Source organism: Neolamprologus brichardi, chromosome 13, assembly GCF_056152115.1.
Source record: "Neolamprologus brichardi isolate AB-2024 chromosome 13, ASM5615211v1, whole genome shotgun sequence".
NCBI classification, from domain to species: domain Eukaryota; kingdom Metazoa; phylum Chordata; class Actinopteri; order Cichliformes; family Cichlidae; genus Neolamprologus; species Neolamprologus brichardi.
Window position 1 is genome coordinate 18140330 of NC_142116.1, and position 18530 is coordinate 18158859.

General features: G+C 38.6%; 1 protein-coding gene across 1 annotated transcript in view; it reads right to left on the reverse strand.

The window, feature by feature from the left end:
• Nucleotides 1–18530, reverse strand: part of eys (EGF-like photoreceptor maintenance factor) — a 160902-nt gene that overhangs the window by 30371 nt on the left and 112001 nt on the right. Inside the window, exons 36-37 of the mRNA XM_087850260.1 lie at nt 7534–7642; nt 1950–2173 (exon numbers count right to left, since the gene is read on the reverse strand). Of these exons, the coding sequence (XP_087706386.1) occupies nt 1950–2173; nt 7534–7642 (333 nt within the window). The remainder of the gene's footprint in view (nt 1–1949; nt 2174–7533; nt 7643–18530) is intronic.

Here is an 18530-nt window from a genome sequence, read left to right on the forward strand (position 1 = left end):
AAAGTTAAACCTACTCCATCCTTCCTATTCTGGTATTTTAAAGAGTACTTAGCAGAAATATTAAGCAACCTAACTAATAGGGTTGCAAACTCCCAGCAAAAGAAAATAGGGAACCACCCTCTTCCTCATGATGCTTAATCAATGTAATCAACTTTAATTTGATGCAGGGTGAAAAAAATGCACAGAAATCAATTATTTTTCAAGAATAATTAAATAGATTCAACATCTTTCTTAAACAGAATTGCAGAATTCACAGATGGTACCTTCCCAAAGGAAAAAGTACTATAGCTTACTAGGGTATATTAGACTTAATAGTTACTATATACAGTAATGGACTTCTATACATTTTACATCAGATTAAAACTTTGGGTGTAAGATTCAGATAATTATTTATTAAAAGCTAGACATTTTAAATGAGAATAAGAAAGAAAAGTATGTCTTTGTGCCCCCTTTTCCCTGTTAATGCCCTATCGGCCCCCCTGGCTAAACTTTGCTAGATCCGCCCCTGCACAGTTACCAGCCGTCAGCTACGTAGAAAAGGATCCTGGTGTAGAAAGTAATATTAAATAAATTCTAACAACAGCTTATCAGGGTTAAACGTGCTGCTGTTGTTCACCGCTGGTTTCCTCTTTCTGGTGCAAAGTGGGCCAAAAACAAAGAAGAGAGACGGACTCGAGACAGAAAAGCCGATCAGCTGATCATTAAGCAGTTTCACGATTGAAGTAGCAACAGGAGAGAGAGAGAGAGGCAGTCGCTCCATATATCGGTTGTTAAGCTTAACACGGGAATGCTTTACAAACATTCAGAGATGAACTTACACACTTGCTTTACTTCTCTCTGAGATAACTTCCTCGGAGATGAAATGTTTGCTAGCAGGCTACAAATACACACAGCCGCTCTATGTGACCACACTGCTCCGCCGTGCTACGGTTATGAGCCGAGTTACGCCGTGTGGCAAGTTTTGTGAGGTGTTTTTTTTTTATATTTAATGGATCGGATTACATTTTTTATTTCCGATCCAGTAATTTAGGTCAGTATCGGACCGATACCGATACGTAATATCGGATCGGTCCATCTCTAGATGATATCATAAAAATATGGACCAAAACCTCCAAGGAATGTTCCCAGCACCTTTTTGAATCCATGACATGGAAAAGCTGAGGGAAAGCAATATAATAAAGCCAGCAGTTTCTTTTTCACCTGAAACCCCTTTCTTTGTGTTGTTCATAGTGCAATCAGTGTTTTGGTACAAGCTTTCTGAGAAGGCCATCATCCATTAAAAGAAGAAAAAAAAAAATCAGCTTGCTAATTGAAATTATTTTGTTTACTGCAGAAAGACAGCATTTTGAAGTGTTCTTGACCCGCCTGCTCCAGTCGTCATTACAGACATTTGAATGACTGATAACGCGCATCATTGTGGCTAGAATACAAGAAAGAGCAGAAATTGCTAATTTAGATCAAAACTAGACAAAAATGTCTGTTGTGTGATGACAGTTTATCATAGAAATTGCCAAATATTTTTCTCACTTAATAAAACAAAAAATCAAGTTACAATTTTTTTTGGTTTGTTTGTTTGTTGTTTTTGCACTGATACCACGGCACAAGCCAATGTTCCATAGAGCACAGCTACCCTCCAGTATGCCCACACGGGAATTAGTCCAGTGCTGATATAATAAGCCTGACAACTGATGAGTTTTGCATTAAGAATTGGTTAGTGCATAGCCAAATTTACATAAATACCAACATTGGTTTCAATTACATTATTTTATGTGATACATTCAAGTTATGCATGTAATGACATTCTAATCTGGTGCAGTTCACGTCAAGTAACTGAGTCCAATGTATTATTACTCCATAAAGAAGGACAGTTGGATTTCCTATATTCTTTGTGCCTTTCAGGTTTAAAGATAATTAAGTAAACTTTAATAGGGTAAAAAGTGACCCGTTACCTGATACAAGTTCCTCCATTACGACAAGGAAAGTGCTGGCAGACAGGAGGGTCACAGTTCTTGATATTTCTCCCTCTAACTGCCTCACCCATCAGGTAAATCTCCTTTGAGTTGAGCTGAAGTTCTCTGATACAGCCAATAAATCTCTTCTCTGCTTTTTCACTCTTGTCGTGCATGTCCCACTGAGATGAAACATCCCCAAGAAATATGGGTCCAAAGGTCCCCTGTAAAATAAATAAATAATTAACACACATAAGTGATCAGCAGTATATATTATTAAATCACACTGGTTCCTATAAGACATGTCCCTTCAGGTACTTCAGGAAAAAAAAACAGTTTGTTAAAATGTATGTTTGTGTGTGTGTGTACAGGTATTAACATCTTCATGGGGACCAAAAATTTGAAGTTTACTATGCTCGTGGGGTCCAACAGCCCTTATGGAGACAAAATCCTGGTCCCCACGAGTTTGAAGGCATTTTTCAGACTCAAAATGTGGTTTTAGTGTCAGGTTATAATTAGGTACGGTTAGAATTAAGCATTCATTTTTGATGGTTAGGGTAAGCGGCTAGGGAAAGCATTATGTCAATTAGATGTCCCCACAAAGATATGAAAACACAGTGAGTGTGTGTGTGTGTGAAATTATTACTGCTATTACATTATTAGGACCTTAATGTATCCTGAGATGAAGAAGAAAGATAACAGACTCAGCTACTGTTACCCTCTGGTGTAATGTGGTATTAGTATCACCTAGACTGTAACTTATATTCTTGTTAATAAGTCAGTTACACTATCTGTTACATTATTACACTAGACCCCATGTTTTGTTTTGCTTTTTTTAAATGTTGTGCCTTTTTTAACTGTTATGTTAAAACTTATCCGCCAGTTATGAAGTTAATGGGTAAGTAAAGGGAGTGGATGGCGTGTGGAAAAAACAGTGGGTGCAAGGGAAGTGAGGATTCTGGGCATTTAATGTATTCCATGTTTAATGTGAGACTAACCATCAAAATTAATGCGTTTGTAAGTTTAGAGAAGTATGAGCACCGAGTAATGTTTTCTTTTTCATTTCTTTGGATGTCACATATCTAGAGATAATGATCATTAAAAAAAAACACTGGTAGGTTCCTTTGATGTGCAGTAATTGGGTAACATTTGGCTAATATAGATAAATTGTGTGAACCTGTAACTTATTCTTTTGTAACAGTCAACTTAACAACTGCAGCTGTGTCTGCAAAAATGCTACAAACGAGTACATCACATAAGCATAAAAGTGCCTATATTTTATTCCATCGTACTGTATAAATTTCCTTCATTTACATTTTTTTATTTCTCTTCAACCTACAGAAGATTTCAAGTTCTGTCCTAGGCAATGAGCACAAAAAGATTTTAACTGTTCCTGTGGTTTACTCTGAGGACGTATGGGTAATAAAACAAAACAAACTATAATAAAAGAGAAATGTGTTGACATGAACATTTCTGAGTCAAATTATGGACACCGGATGTTAACTACGAGATTAAAAAAGCTCATTTGCCACTTTACATACGTTTTGTTATGGTATAGCGATAAAATGCAACCTTGTCATGTAATATACTGGATGTTAACAGTATGAAAAGCTCAAAGTACACTGAATATTGCTGTTTCCAGTCATTACAAAATCACATCAGTCATGTCAGAATTTATACATCCTTGGCACTCGTCATAACTGCTTGCTGGCATCGGAGGAAGTGTTGGACAGCTGAAGTGGAGGTGTTCAGTGAAGGGACACTTAAGTGTTAGACCACATTATCATTTAGGATGTCGGCTCAATACAAGCTTTAAATGACATAACCGCTGCATATTTAAAAGCCTATAAAGAGACATGCATGACAGGATTCCTGTGAATGTATGTGCAATGAAGCCACACTTTTAAGGACCTTGAAAGTATCTTTAAAAAAGCTTAGGATTCATATAAAACAAGCAGCGTGTGATGGGTACTTTTAAAACATGCTAAACTGTGCTTGTATGTGATTCACTGTAGCTGTGTGATGATGATGGGCTGATCATAATGTATGACTTTATGGTGCCTCCAAGCATGTTTACCATGTTTATGAGAAGAGTCCATTTGAAAAGCCCCACTAATGTAAAATTCATGACTTTGTAAGTGGACCCACAGCACCGCTTTCACACGAGCAGTGTGCTCATTTTCAAATTTTATTTGAAGGCAGGGCTAGGCAGTGTGGAATCTGTTTCATATTCTTCTTATGCACATGTAAGGCCAGCTTAGATGAGTAAAACTTGGCCACAATAAAAACAGACAAGAACCTTGGGGCGAGGTTAACTATGCCTTTGGGCTAGTGCGAACCATCTTTGGGCAAGGAAAAAAAAACATACTGTGTGGATTTACTCAAGATTCGTAGTGAAAAGTTTAAAAGGCAAGGCCGTGTTTTATTTGTGGATAGCCTTATTGAATATATATTTGAAGGTGTTTCCCTTTTGGACCACAGCATTTGGCAAGGAGATTATTTAAAATGCTTTAGTAATTGCACCATTATCTAACAAAGAAACAATATTTCTGTCTTTTAACACTTTGCATGGTTTCACTAGTTGCTGCTATAACAAGAAAAGAGAGGGTGTGTCAAAAGGGCTACATGTGTTTTTTTTTTGATTGGCAGTAGGGGGACATTATCACAGCTTATAGATTGCTACAGATACATTATTATATATATAGTAAAAGAAAAACACGCTGGAAAAAATCAAGGAAGACCTAAAACCTCCAAACAGAATTCACAGCGAGCCCACTGCTTCCAAACCTTCATTTCATTTTCTCCCTCTCGTTCTTTTAAAGGGGTCAAACAAGATCTGACTCTTACTTTTACAAATGTCATAGGGCCTCGTGGCATGCCTCACACCAACAAATATTTCATGACACACATGAAATCTTCAGATTGAATTTTCAAGTTATTTCTTCTTTTTTTCCCTCCACAATTCAGGACCATGGAGAGCGCGCGCACACACACACACACACACACACACACACACACACACACACACAGCGATCCTACTACCTATTGTACTACAAATGACCCTTTGTAGTATTTATCAGAAGTTGTACACAAACACCTTAAAACATATGCGTATATTATGCCTGTCAGATTAAAAGTAACTGTATTTGTGCTGACGGCAGGTTACTCATGCATGTCTGTGACCCTCTGCTAATTTGTACTGCCCTTGGTAAATTGTTTTGATCATTACTGGAATCAACTAAGTGCTTTTGTTTTCAGAAATTTGGGAATTGTTCGTTCGACTCGCTGGCTTAAATTGCTACTCCAATCTGCACTTTTTCTGATTGCGGCTTAAAGCCAATTTGCTCTGCTTAGTAAATATTGGATAGAGTGTGAATAAGTAGAGGTAATATTTCAAAGCCAGAAAATAGATATGTTCATTTAACGCTTCAAAAAAAATTTGATCGTTTCCTTTGTCTGATGAAGAAAATACTGGCCTTCAGTCTAAATTGTCACAGAGGTTTCACTATAACTTCTGCGAGCCTAACCGTGATTACGTATGTGAAGGTATGCGAAATTATCATTGCTTTTAGGTCTACGTGGTGCTGTCTAGTTTAACATGAATCAAAAATGTCAAGAAAATGTAAATATAAATACTTATAACAAAACGTCAAAAACAAGAAGACAGACAAAACTAACAGCTATAAAAAATCTAACCAGAATAAAGCTTTATATACACAGAATATAAAACTATAACCAGTATAGAATGTAAGAGCAACAAGCCAGACTGAGGTAACTTACTTGTAACTTACTTTTCCTACACTAATTGATGTTGCTTATTAAGCACTTTCATGTACTGCAATAACAGACATTTCACCACATTATTTTAAGATTGTCATATTATTAGTATTTATATATCTACATGTATACCTTTATTCCCTTTATCTATGAGTAATTATACCCCTACAGCACCGGCTATTGGGCATTGAATGCAATCTGGTCTCATACACCAGTAGAGCAGCAAGCCTGCTGTGAACCCTGACACAGTAGCTCTATAGCTGGGTGTATCCTGTCTTTGTACTAATTAAAAAGAAACTGATCCAAAATGAAAACTACAGCCTGCCACTTTGCCACAGCCCTGAGTAACTAGATAACAGTGTTTAGTGAGAAATCAAGATACTTCTAATTTGACATATACTAACAGTGAAATAGATGGCAATATTGCTTCACCAACATCTGCTAAGCTGTCTGATTAGCCTTGGTAGTCTAGACTGGAAAGTGACAGCAGCTATCTCTCTCTGAAGTCTACAGCTGGCTTTAGTTTTGAGCCCACTCACTTCTTCTCTTGGCTGACAGTGTCAGATAAAGCCAACACAAATACAACACAAATAACTAAAGCACATATTTGTTTCCAAGACATTTTTAAGATCTTCATTTGATACAAAACACTACAAGTAGCTTTTTACTGGTATTGTTTATCCACAAATATACACAGCGTGTAAGTTTAAGTAGTATTTTTTTTTTATTTTTAGAAACACACTCATTCACTTCATCTTTAAACCTGACAATACAAGAAAAAGTTTAGCACTGTGATGTCTAATTGCAGCAAAGATGGTGCACGTGTAATGAATGAGGAACAAAGAAACATGTTGGCATCTCAAATTAGAAGACCATAAATCACACTGAGGAGTGGGAGGCATGTTGGGCCAGTGGGAAGGTTGAGACTCTCTCTGCATATTTGAATGTGAAAGCAAAATTATTAATTAATAACAAATATAGGTGTTGTTAATCAAATTAATGAGCCAGAAAAAAAAAGACCAGCCTGTGATTAACAATAGAACAAGCTTGATGTGGCTTACATGTTTGCCAATTGTGATTATCTATAGATAATACTGTAAAAGATGCACTTTTTTCTAAATGGAAGCCTGTTTTGTATTCATAAAGCAATGTGCTTTGGCAGCACACAACAACATACAGTCAATCTACTGATGGCCCTGCTGTCATGAGTTCTATAAGTTGTTTATTTGAATGTGGCGAGTCTGTTGGCACTGTGGGGATGCCAAATGTATAGGGCTGTGGGAAAAAAATGCAGGGATGTCAGGGGAAAAAAAATTGCCAGTAAACATCATCTGTCTATATGACATAAATGCCAGGGCATATTTCCTGTGTTGCTCTTTAACATTAATGCTGCATTTATACTCTTTTACTTCATAATTGTCACAATGGCATTTAGCAGATTTCAGAAATTTTAGATAACAATGCAGCCTTTATATAAGCAAATACATTGACAAACAACCCTACTACAAAAACTAAAAGCCACTGATGGCTTTGTGGCATTCATTATTAGAGCAGCGTTTAAATACTGGAATGGCTCTCGATGGAAATACATGCGTATTTCTTTAATTATTATTATTTACTGAAGAATATCGGGATCCACAGGCGATGATATTACTGCTGTACCAACATTTCAATGTTTTTAAGGCAAACTGTGCTGTAAAAGGAATAAGATAACTGAGAGATAATTATGTGTTTGAAATGAGATGATGGTTGTACAGAGATGATGGTTGTACAAAGGGTGGATTTGAGTGCAGAGAGGTCAGGATACCTGTGACGTAGGGTGTGAGACGTACTCCTCGAGATGCTGAGCCGTGCCATTATCTGCAGCTATTTCAATCATACACGGGCCTCCTTGTTTGCCAACAGGCAGATTGTATCTGTTAAAAGAGAAGACACAGAAACCAGGGGTAAGTTAGGAAGCCCTCTCCCTGCCATGTCTGATACTCACAATAACGCCAGCAAAGTGTGGAAAAGGCTCTGATGGAGAAACAAACAGAGCAGACAGCAGTGAAGCTCCTAATGTGACCACAGAGAATATTCTATAAACTTACTAGATATACATTACACATCGTTTTATAAGACACGTTATGCACTGGCACACTGGGTCTGAAGTAATGGTCCGTTTGTATCACAAGCTCTCACCCTAAACACAGGAGAGACAAGAAAAAACAGGCAATGTTTTCCCCAGTTTTGGATTTAAATAAGAAGGCCAGAAACAGGTTTTGGCTCAGGGCTGCAGTGCTTTTTATTTTCTGTAAGTAGTTGTGTTTCTCGGCCAAGTTGAAATGGACACAGTACTAAACAGTACCTATGGAGTGCCTAAAGAAAAACCACAGAGTGAGATCACCAATCATAACCAGGTACATGATCTGTGACATAAATACCAGTTTTAATAACATTTTCTATGATTTTCTACCACTGCCACTGCTACTACTGATAACAATGATAACAATAGGCCAAAAACATGATTATGGGTATGAGTGCTCATTATGTCATTCAGGATTAATTAATGATAAAAACGAGGGCACAAACTAGATATACATTACAAACCTAATGAGAAGGAAGATAATTTTATCATTTGACCCTCAGCGTCTCTCTGGGGAAATATACAATTGTAGTAGTCATTAATGTTGCAGCCGTAATGTTAAGTAGATGGTCTACTTGTGTCATATTCCAACTCTGGCAAAGTCAAGTGATCCCCTCTCCCCAATTCATCACCGGCCTTATGCTGGCAGTACACAATGGAAGCCACTTTAAAAGGCTCAACCTTATGCAAAAGGTTGCACGCTCTCCGCCACACACGTAAGCACGGCAATGCGTGATGCCCTTTGTGTTCTGTGGGTTTCTTTGCCACCAGCCTGTAAACACGCCACACAACTGCGATTCTGCGTATTTCGTAACTTATTCAGCCATTCTTTTTGATTGTACCGATGACGACTGATGAGGAACAACCCTCAAACGTCTGCTTTAATAGCCAGATGGAAACAATCAGAGCAATCGCCCTCCTGCTAATTTGAAACAGCCTTCCAGGACACCTCCCTGCGGCAATCATACTCAACTTCAGGTAGGACTAATTACAGGTGTGGAAATCATAAGAGCCGTTTTGTACACACTCGCTGATAAATTAAGGCACATTTACGTTGGCAAATGTGATAGGCAACCTAATGTCCACAAAAGACATCCATTAACGTCCTGGTGGTGCTCAGTGTGTTCCAGTGAGCTCACTCTCTTACATTGGGATATTGTCCCGCTGTTCCTTGGATCCTAATGAAAGGGATAGAGTTGTGCGATATATCAATCCTTATCTTTGTGCAACAAAAATGGACCATTTTGCAAGGTATGAAACATCACAGTATCATTACAACCTCTATTGCTGAGGGCGCTTGATGAATATTTTGGTGCTTACCACAGTAGCTTTTATTCGGGCTACTAATGCTACAAAAACTGTCCCTGGGAGATATGGAAAGCATGCGCACAAAGCAAACGGTGATGTTACTTGATGAGTTCTTATGAGCACATTTAATATTCCAGCAAGCTAATTTACAATAGTCTTGCTTTAAGGAAAACGTGACTATTTATATATTTTTAAAAATGAGTACAACTACTTTATGTGGTGTAGATAGCTAGAAATATGGCCCACAGCTCCACATTATAATCGCCACACACATACACACAAGCCCAAAACCAACCAAACAAACATATGAATGAATAAGAAGGAAAAGAAGCAGTGGTTTTCTCTAATGCAGGGAAGAAACTGATTTCTTATTGGGCCCCTTGTGATTCATTTCTGGGTCTCACAGGACCCACGCAGCAAAGTTCCAGTTTGAGGTAAACAAACAGAGACGGATAAATATTTCTCCAAAGACAGACCACACCACAATATGGCTGTGATCATTTTCCTAACTCAATCATCATTTATGCATTTGTTCATCTGGCTAATGTTCTAATCATGAGTGATTTGTCATCTCTAACATCCTCATTTAGACTGCGTCTGGTGTGTGACTAATTAAGGGCAACTGCATTACAGCAACTTTCCGGAGGATCACCACTGAAATATTACCTGGAATGTTAAGGGACCTTGCAAATATTTTCAGGACTGCACCTTTACACAGAGGTATTTGTTAAACCTGAAGGTGGGTGTTTGTCTCTACAATCCAATAAGAACATTCCCTCTTCACAGTCCCCTGCAGACAACTAATAATAAAGGAGGATAATCATTAAAATATTACTTTTGCATGAAACATCTGAAAGTATTGGCAACAGATGGCAGTAAAACATCATGCACTGCACGGTGCCCTTGCAACAGTTTTTAGAGTCTGGGGGGAAAAAAGGCACAAAAAAGGCTTGTTATTCTAGCCATATTTCTGATTCTTACAAAGAGCAAATCATAATGTGTAACATGTAAGTTGTGAATTTATCATTTGTGAGTCATTTGATTGATTTAAGTGTCTGTTAGTTCTGCAAATGGAGAGTATGCTCAGTAGGGTTTATTATCAGTGAGCTGTAGTTGGCACACACACACAAAGAAGACAAGTACCAACTGTTACTTTGATACTCTTATTAGCACAACAGGTTGCGGCGCTGCATCTGATGTAACTGAAAATAACCTTACATATGGTTACAAATCATGAAATGTCATATCACGCCACTGCACCTATTGCACAAGATATACAAAGGGGTCTGTTTGTTGTTGTCGTTTTTGTTTTTTATAAGTGCAACATGCTCTGTATCAGATCATAAACTACACCTACATTGACTGTAATGGCTGGCTCTGGTGCAGTTACTTTCACACACGCAGCACTGCAGCATTTGCTGCATAATTTGTGCTGTGACTGGCAAGCCTCAATTAATTTGGGTAGCCTGTGTTCTATCATTATATCTCCAGCAATACAATTAGACAGCACGCAGCAACACTCGTGGTATTGTGAAGCTTCACAAAAGAAACTCCAAGTGAGCAGGCAGGGCTGCTGCTGAATCTTTCATGGGAGGACTTGTCAATACAACTCTGAATAGTGTGTAATTGATACACATACCTTGCTGTGAAAAAAAAAAGGACATGGTTTTAAAAAACAAAAATGGCCCTTATTAAATCAGATACTTTTGAAACAAGCGCACATATGGCGTGGCATTTACCCAAATACATTTTTCTCTATTACTCTCCAAAGGATTAATACCCAGCAGGGAAGTGTTCACTTGTAATGTAGCTGTTTGGTAATTACTTTCACAAACTGCAAAGGGGTTATGTACCCATTAATAGGATAGACGCAAATCATAAGATTGATCTAACCACACCGTATAACAAAATGCACCATTGATTGACTCGCACTAAAATGCCCTCTTAGTTCTATATCAGCAAACATTATGCTGAGTGAAGTAAATCAGTGTTTCGGAGCTGAAGAGGACTCGAACTCAGAAAGCGGAGTTTCCAATGTTTCTGTGACAATAATTCAAAGACGTCAGATTCCCCGACTCCCTGAGATGCCCTGAAATAAGTTACTTTTTTGAAATTCTTTCCAGTGTTTCTTCTCACAGCATAAGTCTGTTTTCTTCCTGGTACCAGCGGCTGTTGCTAGGAGACATTTCACACCCACATGTTCATTTTTATCTAGAAAACTATTCGATGATCACTGAACAGGCCATTAAATATAAGTTTAACGGTTGAATGATTAAATAATCGTTAAAGTTCAATATGCGATGCAAATGATAGCATGCTCGCTGAATTAAAAACTGAACGAGAAACTAAATTCGCCATTTTTTAAATTCTTTTATTATTGTGAAAAGCAACAGTTAGAGAATCATAATTTAATCAGCTACTAATAATTAATGCTCTTCCTGTTATTTGCTGTCCTGTGTTTTGTGGTCAGAGCAAGCACATACTATTTCAGGACACACAGGAAGGGCATAGCAAGAGCTGCATTAGAAGAATCGTGGGATCCAGTGTTTTGTTTTTGTTTATCGGAGCTGTAGAGGAAGTAAAAATCTGGACATCATGGGCTCATCCATTAGTCATAGACTTGGTTGACTGATCCTTGGCTCATTCTGTTCTGTGCTGGAGGAAAGACACTCAAGAGTATGTGTACAAAAACATTGCTTGGACAAAACAACCCACCAATAATGTGGTCGTAATGTGAATACGGTGCTAATTTGAAAGAAAAGTAATTTAAGGGATCTAATTATGAAGTATACATCGACTGAGAAGCACTTCATTAGGCAAACCTGTTCAATTGCTCATTATCACAAATCATCCAATTCTGTGGGAGAAACTCAGAGCATTTAAACACGTAGACACGGTCAAGACGAGCTGCTGCAGTTCAAACCAAGCACCAGAATCGTGAAGAAGGGTGGTTTAAGTGACTTTGAATGTGGTACGGTTGTTGGTGCCAGACGAGCTGGTTTGAGTATTTCAGAAACTGCTGATCTACTGGGATTTTTTTCCAAACGGCCATTTCTCGGATTTACAGAGAATGTTCTGAAAGAGAGAAAATATCCAGTGAGTGGGAGTTCTCAGGGTGAAAATGCCTTGTTGTTGCTAGAAGTCAGACTGCACTGAGCTGACAGGATGGTAACAGTAACCAGAATAGCCACTCGTTACAACCAGGATATGCAGAAGAGCATCTGTGCAGGCAGATCAATTTGAACCTGAAGTAGCAGCAGAAGACCACACCGGGTGCCCGTCCTGTTAACTAAGAACAGAAACTGAGGCTACAGCTCACACAGACCTACCAAACCTGGAAAGGAGAAAATTGGAAAAATGTTGCCTGGTCTGATGAGCCTCAATTTCTGCTGCAGCATTCAGATGACTAGTCTGAATTTGGTATGAAAACCATTAAAACCTGAATCTATCCTGCCTTGTTTCTGCGGCTCAGGCTGCTGATTGTGGAGTAATGTGTGGGCGGTATTTTGTGGGGCACACTTTAGGTGCCTTAGTACCATCGTTTAAATGCTATAGCCTACTTGAGTATTATTACCAGGGCTCGCAAAATCGCTAGCCCGACGTCCCGGGGCTAGCGATTTTTCCAGTCGGGCTACCAAAATCTAACTCAGCCCTGCCCGTCGGGCTATCATAGGAAGGAAAATATATGTCTATGCTTTTGCATTCTTTCGCCAATGTAGCTGAGTAATTATGTCATTGGCATCGGTGAGCCACTGTCAATATGTGACATATTGAAATCGCGTTTGAATTTGCGCTTGTTTTTGCTTTCAGTTTCATTTTGCGATCGCGCGAACGGTGTGTAGAGAGCAGCAGCACTGTGACATCGTCTTATCACTCATTGGCTTACTATTCAAACATGACAAGTGAAATCTCTCGCAGCAAGCTTAATTAAACATGTGAGAGGTTGAGTGCGCAAAGAATCGCTGACCGTTATGTAAGTACGTGTGTAAAAGCAGCAGGATTTACGCTGGTATTTTAGCTCTGCTGAGCCAAATAAGACAGGTCAGGGTGAAGAAGGGGCAGCCAAAGAAAAGCTTACCACAAAACGGAAAAGTTATGACAAATCAGACTATGAGGCAAAAAGAAAGTGCAGCTTTTTTGGTTTCATGGACAAAATAATTTCTGTGGCTGGAATACGACGAGCTATATAACATGATGTTCTGCCAGGTGTGTTGTGAGTTTCATTTGATTTCTGAGTCGACAAGCGCCTTTGTTACTGGGACCAGTCATTTTAAGAAAGGCCCCCATTAGAACCCATGAGAAATGCAAGAAATGCATTATTGCCCAGTCTGCAGTATTTTTCCCAGAACAAACAGCAATTGCAAAAAACATACTAAAAATAAACCAAGCACAACAAGAACTCCTAAAAAAGCTGTTTAGAACAGCGTGCTATGTTGCAAAGAGTGAACTACCATTGGTAAAATTTAGCAGTCTTTGCAAACTTCAAAAAGCAAATGGCCTAGATCTTGGTTCCACTTACTTCTTACCCGTGACTTCAGTGGAAATTTCAAATTCAGGATCTGACACAGACTGATTCATGTTCTACACAGTTCTTACAAGTTCATAGAAATTTCTGTTCAATTTGAACCAAGTATTTGAGTTGATGTTTGTAATTTTTATACAGTTGTTGTGATTTGTATTTTAACAATTTTTTTTTATTAATTTTGGAGGTGAGAGATTAATTTTGTTTCTCTTGTAACAATATTTCGTCACAATATTATACTTTAATGTATAATATTGCAACGGAAACAAAACATAAAAAAATTGCTTTATTTTTTATTCGGGCTACTTAAATTTATTTTGGGCTACCAAAAATGGAAGAATGCCTGCCCGAAGGGCTACCAGAGATTTTAAAATTTTGCGAGCCCTGATTACCAACCATGCCAATCCCTTTATGGCCACAGAGTGCACGCCTTCTGATTGCTGCTTTCAGCAGGACACGGTGCCATGTCAAAAAGCCCAAATCATCTGAAACTGGTTTCTTGAACGAGAAAAAGGGTTCACTTTGCTCAAATGGCCTCCACAATCACAAGATCTCAATCCAACAGAGCACCTTTGTGATGTGGTGGAGCAAAAGATTTGCATCTGCAGCATCTGTGTGATGCTCTCATGCCAAGACCAAAAGTCTTGAGGATTGTTCCCAGCCACTTGCTGAATCTATGCCATGAAGAATTAGGACACGAATTAGGACAGTTTTAAAGGGAAAAGGAGGGTCCAACCCAGTATTGTCAAGGTGTACCTAATAAAGTGTAAATACAGATGTACATTTCTTTTGAAATCAAAGCAATTCAAGACAGAATTAAAACAACCTGCAACACTACCCTATGGCATCACCAAAGAAGACTAAAGGCAAGTTTTTTTTGAGAACCTTTACTTTCTGTGATCAAGCAGAACGCTGACATTTTCATCCTTTCAAACAAAGGTTGTAAGAAAAGACGTGATGACGAGATATTCATGCACTGCTTCTACAGAAACTGAAAATTTGGTGCATTTTCAACAGTAAAAAACATCAACATGAACATCAAAACCCAGAAGGTGCTAGACACAGGATCCTCAGTCAGACAAAAAAAGAATATTTTTCAGTAAGCCTGAATCATACTTGAGACACTACTCCCATTCCTTTGACTGAAGAGAAAAAAGCACCAACAAAAGCAGCATAAATTTAAATAATCATGTCTGCCAGGGACTCAGAGTTCACCTCTGACAAGGTAAGAAATGTGATGCTGCAGAATGCTGTGTGTCATCCTTGTTGATCTTTGACTGAGTGTAAATGGAAATTACTCCAACGGTGAATGGCAAGTAGTACGGGATTCGGCTAAAAGCATACACACCTCACAAATGACCAGGGGAACGTTTGGAGTCTGCCACTCTCAAATTTAATCGCAGCAGTATTGCCCTAAACATCCCCAAAGGAAAACTTCCCAACATCAAAAGCCAAGCCAGCAACAAACATGTCCTCCCCAAATGAAAAATGACACAGCATCCCCCCTGCACACTCCCCTTTGTGAATTTATATGGCAGCAAGGGGCATTTCAGCAGTGGCTTTTTGTCTTGCCAGCATTTGTCTGCTCTGGAGTGCTACAGCCCATTTGTGCTTTAAGTGAAATAATACAATTAAACATTTCTGGAGAGGGAAAATATAATACAAAGTTGCTGCCTTGTGGAAATGTTTTGCATGCTTCACAGCTGTTATCAATCTGCCTTTGCGTTCCACATGGTTTTGTGAAAACACAATGCACCGTAACACCATTACATTTAGAAAATCTGCATAGCTATTGATAGTGTGTCTGAATAAATATAATATAAGTTATTATAATCCATTTTCCCAAAACCAAACTCAGTGTTTCTACACAGCCAAAGTGTTCATAATTCAATGGAAGCTCACTGGAGAGAAAGGTATGGACTTTATATTTCATGTATGTGGCAGCCAATTTAAACAGTCCTGAATGTTTCAGTGAAATGAATCACATTTTCCTTTTGAAGACCAACAAAAGGCAAATGTGATTCATTCAATTATGTTTACTGTCAGGACTGGCTTCTAAATTCTTGATTAAATATTCATAATGTCTTTTATCCCTTTGTTGAGGATGATTAGCAAGACGAAGTGGTGCACGACTGCTAAACAGTGTTCCTTCATAAGAGGATTTCAAATAGGGTGAGGTAAAGAAACATTAACACTCTTTATCATGGTTTTAAGTTGGATTTTTGCTTAATTATATAATGTAGGGAAAACAATTTAAGTAAAAAACAAACAAGCATTTTTGCATCTGCGACGTCGTACCGTGTGCAGCAGTTATGTCACCAGAACTAAAGCTTATGAAAAATGAGTGCCAATGTTTTCATACTATAGTACTGAAGCTTGGACGGGTAATGTTGAATAGGCTTTGTGGCAACGCTGCTGTGTGGTGCAACAGACAGACATTTATGGGTATAACATGAGAAAGTCAAAGGGGTGTAACTGTATTTGTATAAAAACAAATGCTATTGCTGAAATGTTTTCCCTTTTCGATGTTAAGTGCAGTGGCACCACACAACCCGAGATGACAGCAAGATAGAAAAAAAAGAGCATTTGAGAGTCATGCAAGAGGGAAAGATTGGAAAAAAAAATATGGAGATGAGACTGTGTTACAGTGCCTTCAGGCAATTTGAATTTTTTCACCGGTCATTGGAGCCTGGATTACAGTATTTACAGTTAAATACAACCACAGCACTGCACTGCATACATGCTGACAACAGCAAGGCATCTGTATTCAGTGGTGCCAACTATCACCCAAGGAAAGTAGGTACTCGGTGCTCAAACATGACTTGATGATGTCATGGGCTCATTTGCATATGAATAAAATTGCTGAACCGATCAAGAGCAAATAGAAGCAGAGCTCAGCAGCAGGCACTCTCTCATTTCTCCTGCTGGCTTACTCTGCCCCACAGTGATGAAGCCTCTAAGCCTTTGTGTGCAGTACAGAGACACAAGATCAGCAGTGCAGGGGGAGGGATTGCTGATCAGAACTATTTGAAAGGAACAAGCAATAAGTCAAAATATGTATGAATCAGGTCTGGTAACGAGTCTACTGCCAAATGTTTGAAAGTGAGATGTTTTCCCATGATAAATCTAAAGAGTAGCTATATTTGTTGCTTATGCCTTTTCATAAGCAGTATTACCAAAGGACATTAAAAAAAAACGAGCTAAATTTAGTTACTAGTAAGGTGGATATTTTGCTATTGTTTTTATGCAATTTGTGTATGCTAGTGGAGTTTTTTTTTAACAAAACTGTTGATAGGTAAAAAATAATGCATATAAGATGTAAACAATTTACATATTACTATTCATTATTTTAGTTCACAAATGTACAGTTACAGTATGTAAAACACATTTTAGCCAACAAACAGAGATCAAAAACATTCATTTAAAGAAGATTTAGATTGTTTCTACTATTGACTGTTCCAGATCCCGATTTGCTCCTGAGCTTTTCCCAATCTGTGGAAGGCCATCAACCTACTGTTTACCTCACCTGGCAATGCTGACTGAGAAGTGTCCACCTTCTTTTACGCTAGAAAAGTCTGTAACATTTTGTGAAAGGAGTCCGTTATGGGTGGATGTAACTTCTGTCTGTCTGCTGCTTGAAAGACTGTAATCAGCTTTTTATTGGAGGGAAAGTGCAATTTTAAGGACAACTGAGCCTAACATTAGCGGTAAGGATGGGTACCGGTATCCGGTGCCATGATGGCACCAGTTCTGACATAAACGGTAGTAACCAGACCGAAAAGCAGCGCACATTTCGGTGCTTTTTTTCCTGAGCTGTGATACACTTTAGATTCTAGCCAATCATTTTACGTTTCCGAGGATAGTAGGCGGGTCCAGGTACGTACGTTCTTTTTGAGCAGAGCTACAGATTAAAAATGCCCAAGGCAAAGCGGTCAAAAGTCTGGCTGTACATCACAGCAAAATATGCAAACTCAGCAGCCTGCAACAAGTGCTTTAAGCTGATACTGTGATACTGTCAAAGGAGGTAACACCTCAAATCTGATGAAACACCTGGCGCCGTATTTGATAGCAGCCGTTCTTCTCTGCGTGAGTAGCTTAATGTTGTTCGTGTGTAATTTACATTGAGTAGGCTAACCACGTTATTACATTAATGCATGTAAGGTGAACTAGCAAACATCATCATAGCTACATGCGGCTGTCTTCTTGTTTGATGGCAGATACTCCCTTCGCCCTGGCCAAAAAGGCTAAAATGACCAAAGAAAAAGTGGAAAACAGCTAAACATGAGAGTGATGCCATAAATCCCCTATAGCTGCAGAAAAGGCTAACATTGTTATCTTCTTTACAAAAAAACAGCTGAACATGAGAGGTTTTTGGACCAATTTTGTGTTCTCCATTCGTTAAGCACCGGTTTGAGCACCATTTAAGCACCGGCACCATTTCAAAAGTACCGGTTTGGCACCGGTATCGGATAAAACCTAAACGATACCCATCCCTAATTAGCGGGCATAATGTTAGCTTACAACTAGTTGTTGTTTACTCAGCTCTTGTCAGCTGTACAGACAATGAATGTTGATAATAATATCGGGAATACCCAAGCATGATGAACACATTTTGATCCTCTTTGATCCTCCCACAACAGTATTTTTAATAGATTTATAATGCTTTTATGAGAATGCATCAGTTTGTTGGAACCTATGAGTACAGTTTTCTTTTTTCTATTAAATAACTTCAAAAAATGACTGACTGTACCTTCAATCGTTCTAGGCCTGCTTGACACATGTTACAAAAAACGTTCTTCCCTGGCCGTTGAATTCTAGGTGAATGACAGCAAAGTAGAAGCACCATATC